We start from the raw sequence: 17,396 nt of genomic DNA on the forward strand, positions 1-17,396 counted from the left end.
GATGTTAGGTTTTTTTAGGGTCATGAATCAAAGTTGTGCTTGGAAGCAAATGTACTTATACCAGCACCCTGTCCCTCTGACAGAATTGGCAATCTTAACATTCAGGGTACTTCCTGCCCTCCTTGCTTGTCACTTTCACAAGTTTATGTTTTATTACAGATTGACTGCTAAGAACAGGCTAGTGAATACATTTCCTCTTTGACTGAGGACCCATCACTGCAAATAACATTTCTTTAATTATTATCTTGTAACTGTGACAGACAAGGCCAACTATTTTAAGAAAGCTTTTCGAAGGCATGACAGAGGATTTTCAGTTCTTCTTTCAAGCGAATGACAATTTCTTTCACTTTCTGTGGTGAATCAAGAACCTCTACATTGCAGGTGAAGGGGTCGTAACGAAGAGTAAAAGGCTTCTTGATCTTAAGAGCATACTTTCTGTTGAGGAAAAAATAATAATGATCAACAGATGCGTTTATACATTTTTACAAGTGTAGGAAATTTATAGGGTTGGAGGAAAGTGTGTTCTTTCCCAGTTTTATGAGTGGCACAATAGAAAAATGCAACACTTTCAAAAGTGCACTGTGGCCCTAACAATTATGAAGTAAATTTTTTGTATGGGGATGATCTTTCTGACTATGGGTGCATTATCTGTGCCTGAAGAGATCCTCATATAGCTCAAAAGAGCCCTGGGTCTTCCCTTCTCATCCATAAGCAGAGGTGTGGTAAATTCTGAAGCACAAGCATTTTCCGTAGGAACCCCCATACAGCCATGTCCTTTCTAAGCCTATACAACAAAACTGAATTGTTGAACAATGAAGACATTTATGGCCTCAATAGTAAACCAGCTTTTTTTCTCTCACATGCCTCTGCTGAAGAGCTCTGGTGGACTCAAAAGCTTGCTCATTATTTTGTGGCATTCTGGATTTTTAAAGTAAAAGTTGGAGTTTAACCGTTAGCTATGGCTACCTCTCCCTCCACTTAGCTGATTTAGTGTGTTTCTCTCTAAAAAAAGCTTATTTATCTGACATTAGAGATGAGGGAGAAATTAGATTCAGTTTGCATCTAAATGCACTTTCTGAAACAATATGAGAATCGAAACACAGCCGTCCTTCAAAATCACACTTATCCAAATTTTGCAATTGCATTCCCTAACCAAACAGTGTTTACAAATATGCATATATTAGGGGGGAAATGTACATAAAAAGGACTATATTAGTGAAAATAACATACAAAAATAAGTATTAGGATAAATTGCTTGCAAAATGTATAAATTAGTCAAAACTCCATACAAAAATGTCTTTAATAGGAGAAACTCACACTAAAATGCTGAAGAATTTTCATGAGGATTTTTTTTAATTTGCAAATTGCGGCAAAAAGGTGAACTGAATTTAAAATTGGAAAAAATGAGTAACTGAGAAAACCAAAATTGACAGATCTTTCCATGCCTATTTGGCATGCAGAGGACTGATGAATAGCACCCCAGGAGATAACCTCATTGTCCCTGCTGTGAAATAAATGGCGGTGCTTCATTCCTACCTGACCCCGCTCCACTACATCACTGCCTTGGTGCATATGACAAGGTGAGAATTCTGAAAGGACACCAACACTTTATGAGGTCCATGGGTGTTTCCATATACCCATCCAACCAAAGATGTTCCAAAGGCCAAATCCTCCTCATCTGGCTACTTCCTAAATCTGTTTGAATGGGTACCATTGTCAGACTTACTGGAGCTGAGACTTTGCATCTTCAAAGTGTTCTGCTACAAAATAGATGGGTTGGAAGGTCTGGTCCTGGTAAGGCTGGAGTGCCATCACGTCTGGATCAAAGGGTTTGTATTCTGGCTTCTTTGACAAAGCATACTTTTAGTAAAGAACAGCAACAATTTTTAGAATGTGTTCAGAGATGTCAAAAATGTAGACTTAAAATGCAAGCAGGTAGCACCCAAAGCATTAAAACAAATGAATGTGGGAAGGCAGAGGGGAATCTGTATCCATGCAGTCTATGGGGTTTCAACAGGGGTTGGTGTTGATGTTTAACATTAGTAATGAGGTGAGGGTTGTCTCCGCTCTCTTCCTCAAAGATCAGTATTTCCATCACCTTTAATCACATGTACTGCTCACTTATATTCTTTAAGCATTGCCTGAAGTCCATTTCATTTGGCTTACCCATATCTATAGTCCAGAAGTGTATATTTCTAATGATGAGTGACCTGACTCCCCATTGTGTGGTTTGGAACTGTGGCAAAAAATATCCCCTCTCCCCCCAAAACCTGGAAAAAGCTGTTGCCTTTCTTTTTAAAGTTCAATTCTGAATTTGGATTTGTTGTGCTATCAGTGAATTAGTTGTGCTACCACCAATGGCATCACCACAAGTGCAAATGCAGCAAAACAACTCCCCTTTCTAAACCCATGTAGTCCCTGTCAGCAACCCCCTACCTCTGCTTCCCTGCCCATTCCCCATAATTTACCAGATGGCAGCAGAGCACGACCATGTGGATTACATTCCCCAGGCTCCATGGATACTGTTGCTGCAGTACTCTTAGATGCCAAGGATGCCTCTTAAGAGCCCTTGTCACTGCTACTGCCATGTAAGCTTAGAGGAAGGGAAGGAAAGGAGTAGGTAGGGAGGAGGGCTGCCTAGTGGTGGTGATAGGGGCAAATCCTAATATGTTCTTAGATTGGTGTAGCTTTTTAAACTGTGCAGCTTGTATTCAAGATCACTCCAGCTCCGAACTTGCCCTGATCGCTAAGTATTTCTAAGCCTGCCGTTTCTTCCAAAGAGGTTATTTATTTGTTTGCCACTTCACAGCCAAAGATTACCAAAGAAAATACAAGAAAACAAACTGAAACACAAAATATTACAAACCTGAGTAAACTAAAAGCAATAAAACCGCTTCTACAATTGTATATTGGTGCAAGAACCTCAGGAGGAAAAAGCTGCTTTGACTCTCTCTGCCTAAAAGTTAACTTTTATATCGTTTACGGTAGACCAAAGATTAGCTCCTTGGTTAGCAGAACAGTATATGTAGGATATCCCTCTGAGAACCCTCTCTCAATCTAAACCAGATGCTTTAGTAATAATATGCAGATATATTGTGTTTCATTGGGAAAGTAAGTTGAAAGGTTTTAGAATCTTAGACGCAAGTTTTCAAGTAGAATCCTTCATTCTTTGCTGTGGGAAGTTATGCTTAAAAATGATCAGATGACCCCATTTGACCTGTAGGAGCTAAGGGAGCCTTGTTTTTCAGCTGCAAGTGAAGCATGCAGAAGGGGAAGGTCTGCCAATCATGAAGTATGGGCCTTTCCATTTTACTGTACACATAGGCTAGACTCCAGCCTGGGTGTTAACAGAAAATTCATTTTATTTAATGTACAACAGCTGACAGTACAGTAAAATTACAGTGCAACACTAAGTGTCTTGGGTGCATTCTGTAGCTCAGAAAACATGAGGTTGGCCAGCAAGCAAACTCTTTCATGCTTGTTCTGGATTTGTATTTTGTTGTATAGATCTCATCCCCCCAGTTTGAAATACAATGTTAAGTTTGTAGGCCAAGTAATGGTTGAAAAACAGGATTGAGCGTTTACCTTCAGGGCTCAGCTACAAAGCCAAAACAAAAGCTGTCAACTAAAAGCGCTCAATATCCATTGCTTAAAACAAACACATATTTTAAAAAGCAATTTCAGAGTTTCTGATTGCTTTGGAGGGACGCAGAATAACATAGGGTGGTTTTCAATGCTAGTTCTGCTCAGAGTATAGACCCACTGGAATTATTGGCCACAACTAACTTGAGCCCATTAATGTCAGAGGGTCTACTGTGAGTAGAATTTAGATGGATATAATCTACTATGGATAGGGTACCCATTAAATGCTAGTCTTAGAGTAGACCCACTGACTAGCACATTCTTTAATTTCTATTGGTCTACCCTGAGTAGGACTGAGTTGAATACAACCCATGGATTGTTGGACCAGGGAAGCCTGTGCTGTAATCCCCACTCAGCCATGAACCTCACTGGATGACCTTGAGGTAATCACACCCTCTGTGACCAGCCTCTTCAAAGGGTTATTGTCAGGAACAATGGAACAAAACCCAGGTAAAACCCAGCAACTGGCAGCAGGCCTGATAGCAGCAGCTGACAGCCCTGGGCACCTGCTAGGGTGGCCACTTGGACTTCAGCAAAAAAGAGGATTTTGCATAAAACACAATACAGTATTGCATAACAATTGCATATGCTAATTTAGATGCATAGATGCAAATGTAGAAATAATGGCTATAATTTTAATTGAACTATAACAGATCATAGGTGGGCAACTGGTTCATGGGGCAGCTGCTTACATCCCTTCCACACAGGTGAACTTTGATAGGTGGGCAGGTCCACCTATCTGTCCATCACCTGATGGCATCAGGTGACCAGTTTTCCTTTGCCCGTGTGGTTTGAAATCAAACCACACACACAAAGGCACAGGGTTTTGCAGGCACTGCTGATCAGCTGTGTCTGCAAACCTCGCTTTCAGCAGTGAGCCACATCAATCCCTGCCCCACACCCAATGTAATATATTTGTCATATATGATGTCAGGTGTAGGGCAGGTGAGTGTGGTTTGGCCCAAACAGCCTTGCAGGCCAATTGGAGATTCCACCCTGCTGGCTAAGTGAGAAAGACTGATGAGGTGACCTGGGTGCCTGATCTCCCGTTCTGTGCCTGGTAATGCCAGGCAAAAGGGCAAGCTTGCGGCCGCTGCCGAAGCACAGGCCGCCATCAGGGGTGTGTGTGTGTGTGTACGCGGTGCGCCGGCGTGCCAGCGTAACACGCAGAAAGGAGGCAGGGCGGCTGAAGGCCATTTAAGGCCACTCCACCAGCCTCCCGCCCTCCTTTGAATTTTGGCGGCGACAGAGCTTCGGCTTCAGCGGCGCGGCGCGGCTCCTTTGCCTTCGCACGTGGGCCTCCGGAGGCTTTTCTGAGGCCAGGCCAGGTGCTCGACGGCGATCGCCCCCCCCACGCCCCCTCGGGAGACAGGGAGGCAGCGGCAGCGAGTCTGGGCATAGCGGAGCTTGGCGGTGGCATCGAAGCCTACGCGGCCAGGCCCTGGCGGCGGCGGCGGCGGCTCGTTCGCCAGTGCACGTAGCTTCCTAGGGCTCGTTCTCGGGGCAGTGTGGTGCGGCGGCGAGGCCCCTGGCTCAGCAGTTTGGCAGCAGGGAGCCCTCGGCCATGGGAGTCCCTCCAGCAGCGGCAGGAGGCATCAGCAGAGCCTGTGGCGCGGCGCAGACGACAGCAGCAGCGACTGACCACAGCGGCGGCAAGGCCTAGCGGAAGCGGCGCTACTCAGGCAACGCGGCCCTGTGGCTGCTTTCTTTGTAGGATAGCTACAGGGGGATCCCTGTGGGAGGGTGGGAAGGTTATTGCCCCTTACTCACCCCATAGTAAAGGAATTGGGTTCCAGCCCCATCACCCCCCCCAAGTAGGCACTTGTTGGCCCAGGCGGCCTGGATCGCTGGGGCTGGATAAGGGGGCCTATCTTAGGAGAGGGCACTGTCTGGCTGGGCTGTGAGGGTGTTGGTCCCCCTTTAGGGACCCCCAAGCTGACCACTCCTTATTTCTGGGGAGGCACTCCCTCCCTCTTGCTTTGGCAATGGAGCATAGGCCGTGGGAGGGTCTTTAGTTGAAAGGGATTGACCTGGCTAAGCTCCAGCTCAGGATGCCACCCAAAAAGGGCAAGGAGGGCCGAAAGGGAAGGGAAGGGCCCCCAGGGCGGAGGGTAGACGCCCACCCCCATTCATGATAAAGGAGAACAGTAACGTTATCTGCCTCCTCTGTGCAAGACATTTTCCTGGCTGTCATAACCTTTGCTCTCAAACAGAGGCTGAGCACAGATTTTGGAATATGCTTTTAAAAGTAGGAGCTAGGCCACAACAGAGCAAATGCGCAATTGCAACACAGCTGTATATGACACTCTCCTCTATGTTTAAACGCATTGTTTTCGATAAAGAAGCATTCCCACCTTTATTATCCTGCACCCAGATAAGCCCCGTCACACCCCCCATTAGGTGCACCCAGATAAGCCCCGTCACACACCCCATTAGGTACACCCAGATAAGCCCCATCACACCCCCCATTAGGTCACTTGGTGGCCCAGGAGGCCTGGATTGTCTGGGGCTGTACGGGGGAGCCAATTGGTTGGTGACTGGGGGGTGCAGGGTGAGAAGAGGGCACAGTCCGGCCAGGCTGTGAAGGTGCCAGGGCCCCTCTAGTGCTCCCTCACGCTTACCACCTCTCCTTTCTGGATGAGGCACTCCCCTGGCTTCTGCAACAGGGCATAGGCCGGGGGGGGGGCTTTAGCGGAAGGGAATAGACCTGGCTACACGCTCAATCTCAGGATGCCACCCAAAAGGGGCAAAGTGGGCCGAAAGGGGAGGGCAGGGCCCCCAGGGCGGTGGGTAGATGCCCACCCCCAGCTGTGGAGGAGTGGAACATAGCCAATGCAGGAGACACTTCTATTGGGGGTCCCTTGCCCACTACAGAAGGTGAAATAGGAGTAGACTCCTCTTCTTGATACTGAAGTGTATTTTTAGTTTAAACCAACTGTTTCTATTCATTTACCAAGTACCTAGAGAGGTGCTGGGCTATCTGGCAGCTGGACAGCCATCTGTGGGGATGCTTTTATTAAGGGATGTACTGAAAAGGCCATTCCACTTCCACACTGTCTTTGCAAACCAGGAAAGTTTGGAGATGCTCTGTCACAACGTAGCAATATTCTGAGATATCATATAATGGTGGCCTCTATGGCATGCACCATTAAAATGGCAGCCGCAAGCAGTGAACGCTGTGGGTGATGTTTCATCCCAGAGCATTTAGGGAGAAACATGTGGCCATCAGTTGGAGGCCATTTGGATTGGAGCTATGCAATGTAATGATAAAGAGCAGAGGCTTTTTGGGGAGGGCAGGTGGCAGCCACAGGCAGAAAGGAGGCTGCAGGAGCCAGTAGGGATCCCAATTAGTGCTGCAACTTCACCTCCAAAACTACCTCACTTCCGCAAATGCACAGGGAGCTCATCCCCTCTTTTCACTGTCAAGCTTCTCCTCCCCAAATACGTTCTTCAAAACCCTGCGATATTCTGAGTAAACATAATTGGGATTCTGCTGTATGGGCGCAATCATGGACGCCCTTCCATGGGAAGAAGTAACAATACACTCGGTGGGATTTTCTCATAAGTAAATGTGCATAGAATTGGTCCATGTCATATTTCTCTGAGTAAATTATCTAAACATAAGGGAATTCTTTGCAGTAATCATGTACAGGCTGCATGTTTGCTTGCATCTTCTCTTTAGCTAGTTTGCAAACTGACTGTAGATAAGGTGGCCACCCTTGTTTTACAGGCCACTAGTCCTGTGCTTTTAAGAGTCAGTTGATCTGCAGACATTAGAAGATGACATTGCTCAACTCCATCTAACAACTGCTGGATATGAACCCGCAATTAAACACGCCAGAAGTATAGCAGAGGCTGCTGGCAGACTGCCCGGTTTCTGGGGAGACTCATTTGATGATGCGGTTTTTCTTTATTAGGTGGTTTTCTGGATCCTATACTGTGGCCCCCGGCTTGCCCTTATGGCCGGCAATTTTAAATCAGCCTTAGGTACATACACTTGGGCAGGGTTATTGGCCCCTTCCCATCATCCCTACAAGTGGGGTAAGTCAGTAGTGGTTTCATACCAGATAGTCTATGCACAGTGCACTACACTGCATTCAATGTGGTGTGCGCCTGTGGCAGAGGTGCGTTATGGGCAAATGTGGCAGATAATGTGCCTGCATTGCCGGCTCTCGAGTTTTTGCCTTTTTGGTCGATTATGCAGCAGAGCATTACCTATGGGCTGCTGTATTCTTGTATGGAGCACTTCAGCTCCTTCTTGGAAGGGACAGTCAGGAGACGAGGGGGCTCTGAAGTAGTAGGGCACTATTTTCATGATTTACGGTTCATGGGTAGGGTGGACTTTGGGTGCAGGTTCCTTACCACAGCTTCAGGGTTTGTCTTTGTTTTGTTTTGGCTGCCTTACGTACCAACCTGTGGTGTGCCCCCCCTTTTTTCCTGCAGTGTGCCCATGGTGTTTCAGTTAGAGGAGGGACCGACTCTGGGGGGGGGTGAGAACTGCTAGTCCCATACCACACACTGGGAGATGGGGGAGGGGAGTCAGAGATGGCCATATGCCTATCTTTGCCCCAGCATGCTCACCAGCTATCAGAGAGCAGGAGAGGATTTCTGGGAGTTACAGGCCGGCAGGGGCTATACAAAGTGTCCATGTTCACCTGACCCGCCAGGGATGGTTGGTCAGGGAGGTGCCCGGTGACCAGCTGTTGCAGGCAGCGGCCCTCACACCATCCGGCTGTCCAAGGTTTGTTTCCAGGCAGACCAGGGGCGCAAGAGGCACACCATTATTTTATCCTGCCCCAGGACTGGACACTTGTCCCGTGAGGGCGTCATGGTGTTTTTGTTTTTGTTTTTGTTTTTGGCCTGTAGCTACAGGCCCGATTGCCTGATAATCAGGGGGAGGGATCTTCCCTCATAAAGTTTCGGCCTAGCGTCACAGAGCCTAGGAGCAGACGCATGGGGGTTTGGGGGGGACATGCTCCTATGGAATTAGGGCTGCATACCCGGCAGGTGAATTGCCTACCTGGAGTACATTCACCCCTGGGGTGAGTCTGAAGGTCCAGGACCCAATTATTCACGATTGTTTCTGTTTTGGCAGGTTGATGGACGGGGATGGAGCAGTTTCACAGCCTACTCTGCAGCCATGGCATGATCTTCTAGGCTGGCCGTGGGGCTGCAAACGCACATTGGTTCACAGCCAGGCCTCTGATGGTGGGCCACAGTTTGGTGGCTGGGTCGACAGAGTATGCGCTGGGGATGGTCTCCTATCCATGTTGTTCCAGCAGGGTTCAGTGCGGAAGGTCCCGCAAGTGGTGGTCATTCCCCGGGGTGGGAATGACCTTGGTTACTCAAGGGCAAGGCCCTCAGGGGCAGGCATGTGAGGACATGCAGTTGAGGCCACGATAGCCTCTGGTCGTCTGCTGTGGTCAGACATGGAGGGGTCATTCCCCTGGGTGGGAATTACCTGGGTTACTGAAGGGCAAGACAGGTGAGGACATGCAGTTGAGGCCTCGGTAGCCTTGGGTCGTCTGCTGTGGTCAGACATGGAGGGCAAGGCCCTCAGTGGCAGGCATGTGAGGACATGCAGTTGAGGCCTTGGTGGCCTTGGGTTGTCTGCTGTGGTCAGACATGGAGGGCAAGGCCCTCAGTGGCAGGCATGTGAGGACATGCAGTTGAGGCCTCGGTAGCCTTGGGTTGTCTGCTGTTGTCAGACATGGAGGGCAAGGCCCTCAGTGGCAGACATGCTTGACATGCAGTTCGGGAGGCAACAATGCCATCCTCCTGATGGACCTGCAGAGGGGTCTGCATAAGATTCTTATCAGGTGTGGGGTAAAGGGAGACTAAGCAGAGGCTTGTCCCCCTTTTGTGGCAAAGAAGTGCGGGAAAAGGTTTAAAGGGAAAGGGCAGCTAGGTGACACCTTTAGGCACCTTTGGGGGCAATTGGCGGTCCGGGGGCCTGCAGCTCTGGGCTATACAGCCCGGGGGGCAGAACACGGGCCGCCTTTGGGGCCAACGTGCCTCATCCGCTCGGAGTTTCACGGCTCCGGGGGGCGGTGATGCGGGTTGGACCCCCTACACATCTTCAGGGTGTGGCTTGAGCTGGGGTCTGGCACAGGGCAGCCCCGGGCTCAGGCAAGGTTTGGTCACCCTATGGCTGCAAGCAGGCTTTGCCTGGATCATCAGAATGCTCCCGCACTTGATTTCCCCTCTGCAGGTTCATTATTCTAATTGATTCCATTTAATAAAGTGGCCCATGATTTAACCCAATGAATGGTGTTTGTGTTTTATTTCGGCAATAGGCCGCAAACAGCTGACAGCTCACTTCAAAGCCTTTGCTCTCCCTTCTTAGGTTTCTTTATCATTAAACCAGACTTTAACTGCCCTCCAAATAGAGGAGTCCTTCATACAGCGCATGTGTGGGGAACCTTTGGCTCTCCAGATGTTTTTGAACTAAATTCCCACCTTCCCTGGCCATTGGCCATGCTTGCTGTGGCTAATGGGAGCTGTAGGTCAGGCAACATCTGGAGGGCTAAAGGTTCCCCACACTTGATACAGAGGACTGTCTTCAGTAAGGTAAGACACATGGCCATCTTAGCAGATGCTGATAGCCCACCGCTGCTGCCAAAGAATCCCTTTTCCTGCACTCCAATGAATGCCAGGCAGCCCCCACTGCAATTGCCCCAAATGCCCCAGAGTGGTGCAACGTTGCTCTGGGGCATTGTGGGGAATTATAACTGCAGCACCCAGCAGTAATTAGAAGTGCACCACCATTATTAACACCTGTGTTGCTCCTTTTGCTTGGTAAGGCCATCTGACCAACTCCCTGTGCAGAAATAAGCAACATCAGTAAGAGCCACCTGCTGAAATGGGGGGCACTGACATGGGGGCCCACCAGAGTGCTCTATACTACCCTCAAATATGGAGTCATCCCTTCTTGGAAAGATGCTATCGTGGTGATAATACATAAATTAAACCTTTTAGAGAGTGACATGTGCACATAGTGAAGCAATCTCAAGACCACCTTTAGGTCTGAGGGGGCCCTTGGCCAAATATGCCCTCTAGTGGGCTACCAGCAGAAGCTCATCTATTAGAGTGAAGGGGCAGTAAGCCACCAGCCTCAGCTTGCCCTCAGCCAATCCCCACTTGCCTGACTTCTTACTTGCAGCCCATCCAGGAAGTAGCACCGGCTGTCAGCTTCCTCCTCTTTAGTCCCAATGTCACCCCTGAAGAACTCAGCGAGGAGGAGGAGGATGGGGGCAAGACTAGAATTAGTTGGTTCTGCCAGCCATTAGTTCTGGCACCACCTCCTGTTGACCTCCCTGCTTTCTGGCCTACTAGGTCCAAAAGTCATCAGCCACCACTGTGGACTCCCGTCTGCACCGGCGAGTCCTGATACAGCAAACGTGGCACTTCAATCAGGAAGGGGCAGCTGGGTTTGAGCGGCCATTTTAATTGGCTCACTATGGGAATGCCCCAATTAAATTGAGTCGATATGGGAGATTCAAATGGTGGCTCAGCCATCCAGCACAGAGGACCCAAGACAATGCGATGCTAGGGCCTCCAAGGGAGCTGGGTCCCCAGCAGGTTCATGAGAATGCTGCTTCTGGACAGATGGGCCATTGGCCTGATCCAGCAGGCTCTTCTTATGTTCTTATGGGGGATATAATATTCTTGATGCAAATGTGCATTTGAAGCACTGCAATTCCAAGCAAGTTTTAGAGATTTAAGATGAAAAAAGGAAAAGACAAGAAAAACCAGCATTGTTTTCAATATCTTCTGACCCCATTATTTCACTGCACTTGGCTGGTGACTTGGTGGCTTCACCATTAATTAGAAACATGAGGAAAAGTTTCATTTTGAACCACATGAACTTTAGGCTCAATGCTGCCCTCTAGTGATCTCAGCTAGTAAGTTTATCTCATGTTAAACGATACACACACAACTCCCAACAGTTTGCCTTTCTGAAAGAATCCCAAATCAGTCAGAAGTGCTTTTTAAAAAACTTACCATCAGTTCCCCGTAGGAGGACAGGAGACCTGCACCATAGGCTTTAATCGATCCATTTTGTTTGCAGAGGCCAAACTCAACAGTGAACCAGTAGAGCTGATAAATACACACAGAGGAATGGACCAGACTATGAAAAAGGCTTTGGAAAACCCCACCACACCCCAGCAATCATTCCCAGGCTATCCAGTGACGGTATATAGTCACCATGTTCCTGGAAAATGTACACAGCATAAGGCAGTAAATTTATTCATCTGTGTTGACCTCGAGCCTCAGAGGCAGCTGCCTCTTGACAGCTGTTGCATCCCACATCACCCACCAAACTGATGCAACATCCCATGTATTGTAGGGGGGGAAATGGTCGCTTTCAATCAAATTGTGGCCAACAAAGCTTAGTTGGGGGAGAGGGAGTCAAGGAAAAGCATCTGCTAGGAACACCTTGGATTCTGTTTCTCACACTAAAAGAGAGTAGCCAGTGTGGTACCTTCCAGTTACTGTTGGACTACAACTCCAGTCATCCTTGACCATTGGCCATGCTGGCTGGAGCTGATGGGAGTTGGAATCCAAGAACAACAGAAGGGCACCATGTCGGCTACTCCTGCACTGGAATGTGATGACAACATGTCTCAAGAATGAGACAAAATGCTGGAGACTGGGAGTCCTGCCAGCCTTGCTGTTTTATGGGTAGGATTCAATGATGTACCAGGATTCACATAGTTAAAGTGTATTTGGCATTCTTGTGTAACAAGCCCACCAACAAAATGAACAGACTTTTAGCGAATGGAAAATGCACTGATGAATGTGGGATAATTGTTTGACGTGATATTATTATACATAATCTCCCAACAAACAAATCAGAATGAATGCTCCATGAACATCCAGCATCATATAACCACTCTGCAAACTTTCTACACACAAAGGATGAATGCTCAAGTAAGAGGTTGTCTGGATGCAATCTGGTTTTTATTTGCATACGTGTGTATGTATCTCAACAAGGAGGGTGCCATTTAGATTTTTTAGCTCAAACATCCAAATGTCCTGGCATTTTGTTCTCTGTTGAGCATTTGATATTGTACCTCCAGTATGAAAATGTCATGTATTTATACTTACTGTTGACAGTTTTTCTATATCTGCATCAGATGCGCCAAGAGACGCCAGTCCAATATCCTATAGCAAGGATCAATATATTTATTTATATTAAAACCACTTTTCCACCCAAAAAGGCCATTCCCATCAGCATTCAATAAATAAAAGGAAAACATAAAATATAAAGGAAACTCTCAAAACACTTCAGAGAAGCAAAGAAAATGTGAACAGGATCTGCAAGAAGACAAAGCAACAGTTTTTTTAAAAAAAAAAAAAACCCAAGCAATTCAGTGAGAAGAATTAAACAATAATGAAGGTATGCTAAAAAGGGCCAGTTTTCACCTGCCAAAAAAAGGAAGAGGCCAGGCGAGTTGTGACAAAGTGAAGCTGAGAAAGTGCAAGTGGGGTCACATCCACTCCATACATTTAAAGTACATGGCTTCCCCCCCAAATTCCTGCAAAATATAGTTTACCCCTCACAGAGCTACAATTCCCAGCACCCTTAACAAACTACAGGTCCCAGGATTCTTTGGGGAAGCCATGTACTCTAAGTGTATTATGTGGACATGACCTGGATCCAGCAGTGAATTTTATACGATGGACTTAATGGTCTTATGATGGGGTCTTTTCTTTAGACAACAATGTGTATTTGGAAGACCTCCTGCTCATTTTGCTGAGTGAGGTCCTGGACCTCCACCCCTGACCTGATGGCATCAGAGCAGGGATCCTAGGACTATAAGAATAGCTCTATTAGTTCAGAGCATGGCTCTATTTATCCCAGCACACTGTTTCTAAGAGTGGCCAGTCAGATCACTCTGGCGGAAGTCCCCAAGGAGGACATGAAGGCAAGAAGGATATGTAGCTGCTTTGCAACTGGTAATCAGAAGTATGGTATAGCCAAGTGTCTCTAAACATGGGAACTCCATGGCTATTAGCAGTTGATGGACCTATCCTCCATGAACTGACAGCCTTCCTTAACCTGGTGCCCCTCCAGATGTTTGAGACTACAAGTTCTATCATCCCAACCACTGCATAAGAACATAAGAAGAGTCTGCTGGATCAGGCCTGTAGCCCATCCAGCCCAGCAGCCTGTTCTTGCAGTGGCCAACCATTGCTCATGTTGGTTGGTGCTGATGGAAGCCATAGGCCACAACATCTGGAAGGCACCACAGGCAGAGCTTGGAAAAGTTACTTTTTTGAACTACAGCTCCCATCAGCCCAATCCAGTGGCCATGCTGGCTGGGGCTGATGGGAGTTGTAGTTTTAAAAAGTAACTTTTCCAAGCTCTGACACAGGGTGTGAAAGCCTGGTTTATGAGAACATTTGGTCCTTTTTCTATGAATTATTACACTGAAGGTAAGATCCTTAGCTTAAGAATAAACATTTGTGTAGTTATGTAAGCCTGCATTTCCCCCAGTTAAATCTATTATATCAAGGAGGAGGAGGAGGATAATAATAATAATAATACTTCATATCTGGATTATAGTTTAGCAAGAGAAAGGGATATATGGAAGTACAGCACAAATTTTTAATATGAAGTGATCTTTCCTAGTCCACACCCATGTGATCTGAGAAACATCTGGCAACGTCAGTGCAGAACTGGGAACCATGTTGTTCATCCTTAAAAAAGTGATGCAAGTCAACAATGCTCAGCCCTACATAGAATAGGAGAGCGCTTGACCTGTGTTTCACCTGCAATGAAATCTAATGAAACTGTGTTATGAGAAGTGTTATTCCCATTGCTCCATTCTCAAGAAGGAAGTAACACTGCTCTGCCACTATTTGAAGCAAAGCTTTTTTTAAAAAGTAAAAGAAAGACCAGCTACAACCTTCTGCCACCTTGTATCTGTCAGAAAAGCCCCCTCCCCTTTTTGAAGTTTGCCAAGCCCCTGAAGATCACAGAAATCTTTGAGAGACCATGTTGTCCCTTGAAACTTGTGAAAATTGCTGGGCCAAATAATTTGGCCCAGCACTAATATAAATGGAGTTGAGCTGAGCGCTCCATGTTGAACTTGGCTTTTTGTTAGGCACAGAAACTAGATAGCCTTCTCATGCTTGCTGCTGGCCTACAAGACCCATCATCCCTGACCATTGGCCATGTTGGCTAAGGCTAAAAGGAGTGGGAGTTCACCAACATATGGAGAGCCACAGGTTCCCCATGCCCTGAATATAGGACAAACTCATATAGGAAGCTGTCATATCCCATATCAAACTATTTGTCCATTTAGCCCAGTGTTGTTTACTCTGACAGGCAGAGGCTCTCCAGGGACTCAGACTTTTCCCAATATTTGCTTCCTGATTCTTTTAACTTAAGGTACAAGGATTGATGAACCAGGAACTTCCTGCATACAAAACATGTACTCTACAACCAAGCTATGGTCCCTTCCCCAATATCACAGCAACATAAATGTTACCTGTGAGAACTGGGCAAATTCCTTGTCAGCTAACATGGGAACATGGCCCAGCAGTTCATGACAGCAATCACTGTGAAAACAAAATCATGTTTTAAAAATATCACAAAACATGTCCCTTGCTTCCACCTGACAATCCTTTGATTGTCACATCACAACTCAGAGAATGTACATAACATGCATCTTTAAACTCCCTAGAGAATGTACATAACATGCATCGTTAAACTACCCAGTGCAGCAAGAGATCAAAGTACCAAGGCTTTTGTAGACTTCTGTTCCCAGTCCTCTTCCTCCACATGTTGTGAGTATGGCACAGCTGGACTCTAGCTCACCACAGCATGGGGGAATGCAGAGGATGGCAAGAGTGGGAAAGGGACACGTGGGAAAACACCACATATGTGGTCCAACTGAGAGAGTCGGTTTGCTCCATGTCTAACTTTTGGGGGGTGGGGTGGAAGAGATGCTTGATTCTCATGCTGGAGGCTTGGATGCCCTCCTTCAGCACATGCTTCCCCCTTGCTTCTAGCAATTCATCTTCCTTTTTTTCTCTCATTGGGGTGTTTCTTGGTCCCCTCTTGTTTTTGAGACCTTTTGGGTCTTCTTTGCACCTTTACAACCTCCATACCTATAGTGATGTTCTGTTAATTTTGTTATATGGATCTGTGGTTTTAATTTTATGATTTTTAATGATAGTGTACCTTCTTTTGAATTGTGATGTTTTTGTAACCTGCTCTGGGACCGTTTAGTGAAAGGTGGGCTATTCTTGTCATCGTTATCATCATCCCATAATTGTGTTGCCTCCCGCTATGTGGGAATGTAAAGGTGCATGCCCATTCTCCAGGCAGCAACCTGATGACTAGGGCTGTGCACAGACCCCCTGATCCACCTTGTGGCTCCAATCCAGGGGGGTGGGGGGCATCAGGTCTACACACCTTAAGTCAACACGGGAACCATTTGCCATGGTTTGGGGCCACAGCCGAAAAAGTTCAGAGGCAGGGCTAATGTTTAATTGGGGGGGATGAATTAAACATACGATGGGAGGGAGGAGGGGGAAGAAGACATTGCGTCTGCCCCTCCAACCAAAAGCAGAGTCAGTTCTGTACAGGATTGCTCCCCCCAATCATCAGCTGTTGAGCCAAGGGTGCAATCCTGTGTGATGCTGGTTTGCAAAGGGCTTTTCCTGCAGCAAAGCCCTTTGCAAAAAACCCCGCATCCCCAAGGATCGCTCCCTTGGTTGTACAGCTGATGAGCAGAAGGAGTGATCCTGTGGGACAGCACTCAAGCAGGAAGGAGAGGCATGGCTGCCTCTTCTTCCTGCCTGACAGCCCCAGGTAGCTCTGGGTCATCCAATCCAACCTGTGGTGATCTATGGCTGTCTGAACCCAACTCGGCCAAAACAGTTCGGATATGATGCATAGCCCTACTGATGACTCTATAACAACCACAAGAGATAGCAGGAGCCTATCCATTTCTTAATATTATCTCACTCTCCTTTTCAATGTTTGCTAAGTGGTTGTGCTGAACCAGTACAAACCTAACTTGGGACAAATGTAGAATGTATAGATCAGTTCTCAAAATTGTCCAAAATTACTGTTACCCACTTGAGCCATATAAAACTATTGCTCAGTTTGAGGGTCTGGCCAACTTCCCAAGTCTCTCCTGCTGTTCACTCCTTTGGGTCCTATTTTTTTCCAGTCTTTCAGACACTATCCCATTCCTAGGGATGAGCTCTTTCCCTTCAGGAGAGTGCCAAGACATCTCCATATTTATCTTCTGTCCTGGAATTCGTCCTATTGACATCACACTCTGTGAATGCAAGCAGTTCATTTAAACCTTAAATCTATCCACAAATGGATAGAAGTCACCTTAAGAAAGAATAGAGAACACTCAGGAATGGAGCAAAACATGGCCTTTTTAAGATTTCTCACATAATAGGATAGAATAGTATTACTATAGCACAATCCTATTCATGTCTGCAAAGAGGCATGTCCCTATGAGTTCAACAGAATTTTCCCCCAGGTAAGTGTGTAGGACTGCAACTTTAAAGCATTAACAGTTTGTTTTTATATAGAAACGCAATCTTTCTCATGTGAGGGGAGCACACAAAGAATCTTTAACACCATGTAGCAGGGCCCAAGGGAATCACTCTAGGGCCACATTGTTTGTCAGAGGAGGGCCATGATCTCTTCTCATTCATGCCAGAGTGCAGGACATGGTATAATGGGCTCAATTTGCAGGAAGCTAGATTTCGACTGA

At 46.8% G+C, this 17,396-nt stretch overlaps 1 protein-coding gene across 1 annotated transcript in view; it reads right to left on the bottom strand.

Annotated features, from left to right (window-relative positions):
- Positions 1 to 275: 275 nt before the first annotated feature.
- Positions 276 to 17,396, bottom strand: part of LOC133363136 (tyrosine 3-monooxygenase-like) — a 45,171-nt gene continuing 28,050 nt past the window's right edge. Inside the window, exons 9-13 of the mRNA XM_061582281.1 lie at positions 15,144 to 15,213; positions 12,754 to 12,810; positions 11,647 to 11,742; positions 1,727 to 1,860; positions 276 to 435 (exon numbers count right to left, since the gene is read on the bottom strand). Of these exons, the coding sequence (XP_061438265.1) occupies positions 276 to 435; positions 1,727 to 1,860; positions 11,647 to 11,742; positions 12,754 to 12,810; positions 15,144 to 15,213 (517 nt within the window). The remainder of the gene's footprint in view (positions 436 to 1,726; positions 1,861 to 11,646; positions 11,743 to 12,753; positions 12,811 to 15,143; positions 15,214 to 17,396) is intronic.

The sequence above is a fragment of the Rhineura floridana genome, chromosome 8 (assembly GCF_030035675.1).
Source record: "Rhineura floridana isolate rRhiFlo1 chromosome 8, rRhiFlo1.hap2, whole genome shotgun sequence".
NCBI lineage: Eukaryota > Metazoa > Chordata > Lepidosauria > Squamata > Rhineuridae > Rhineura > Rhineura floridana.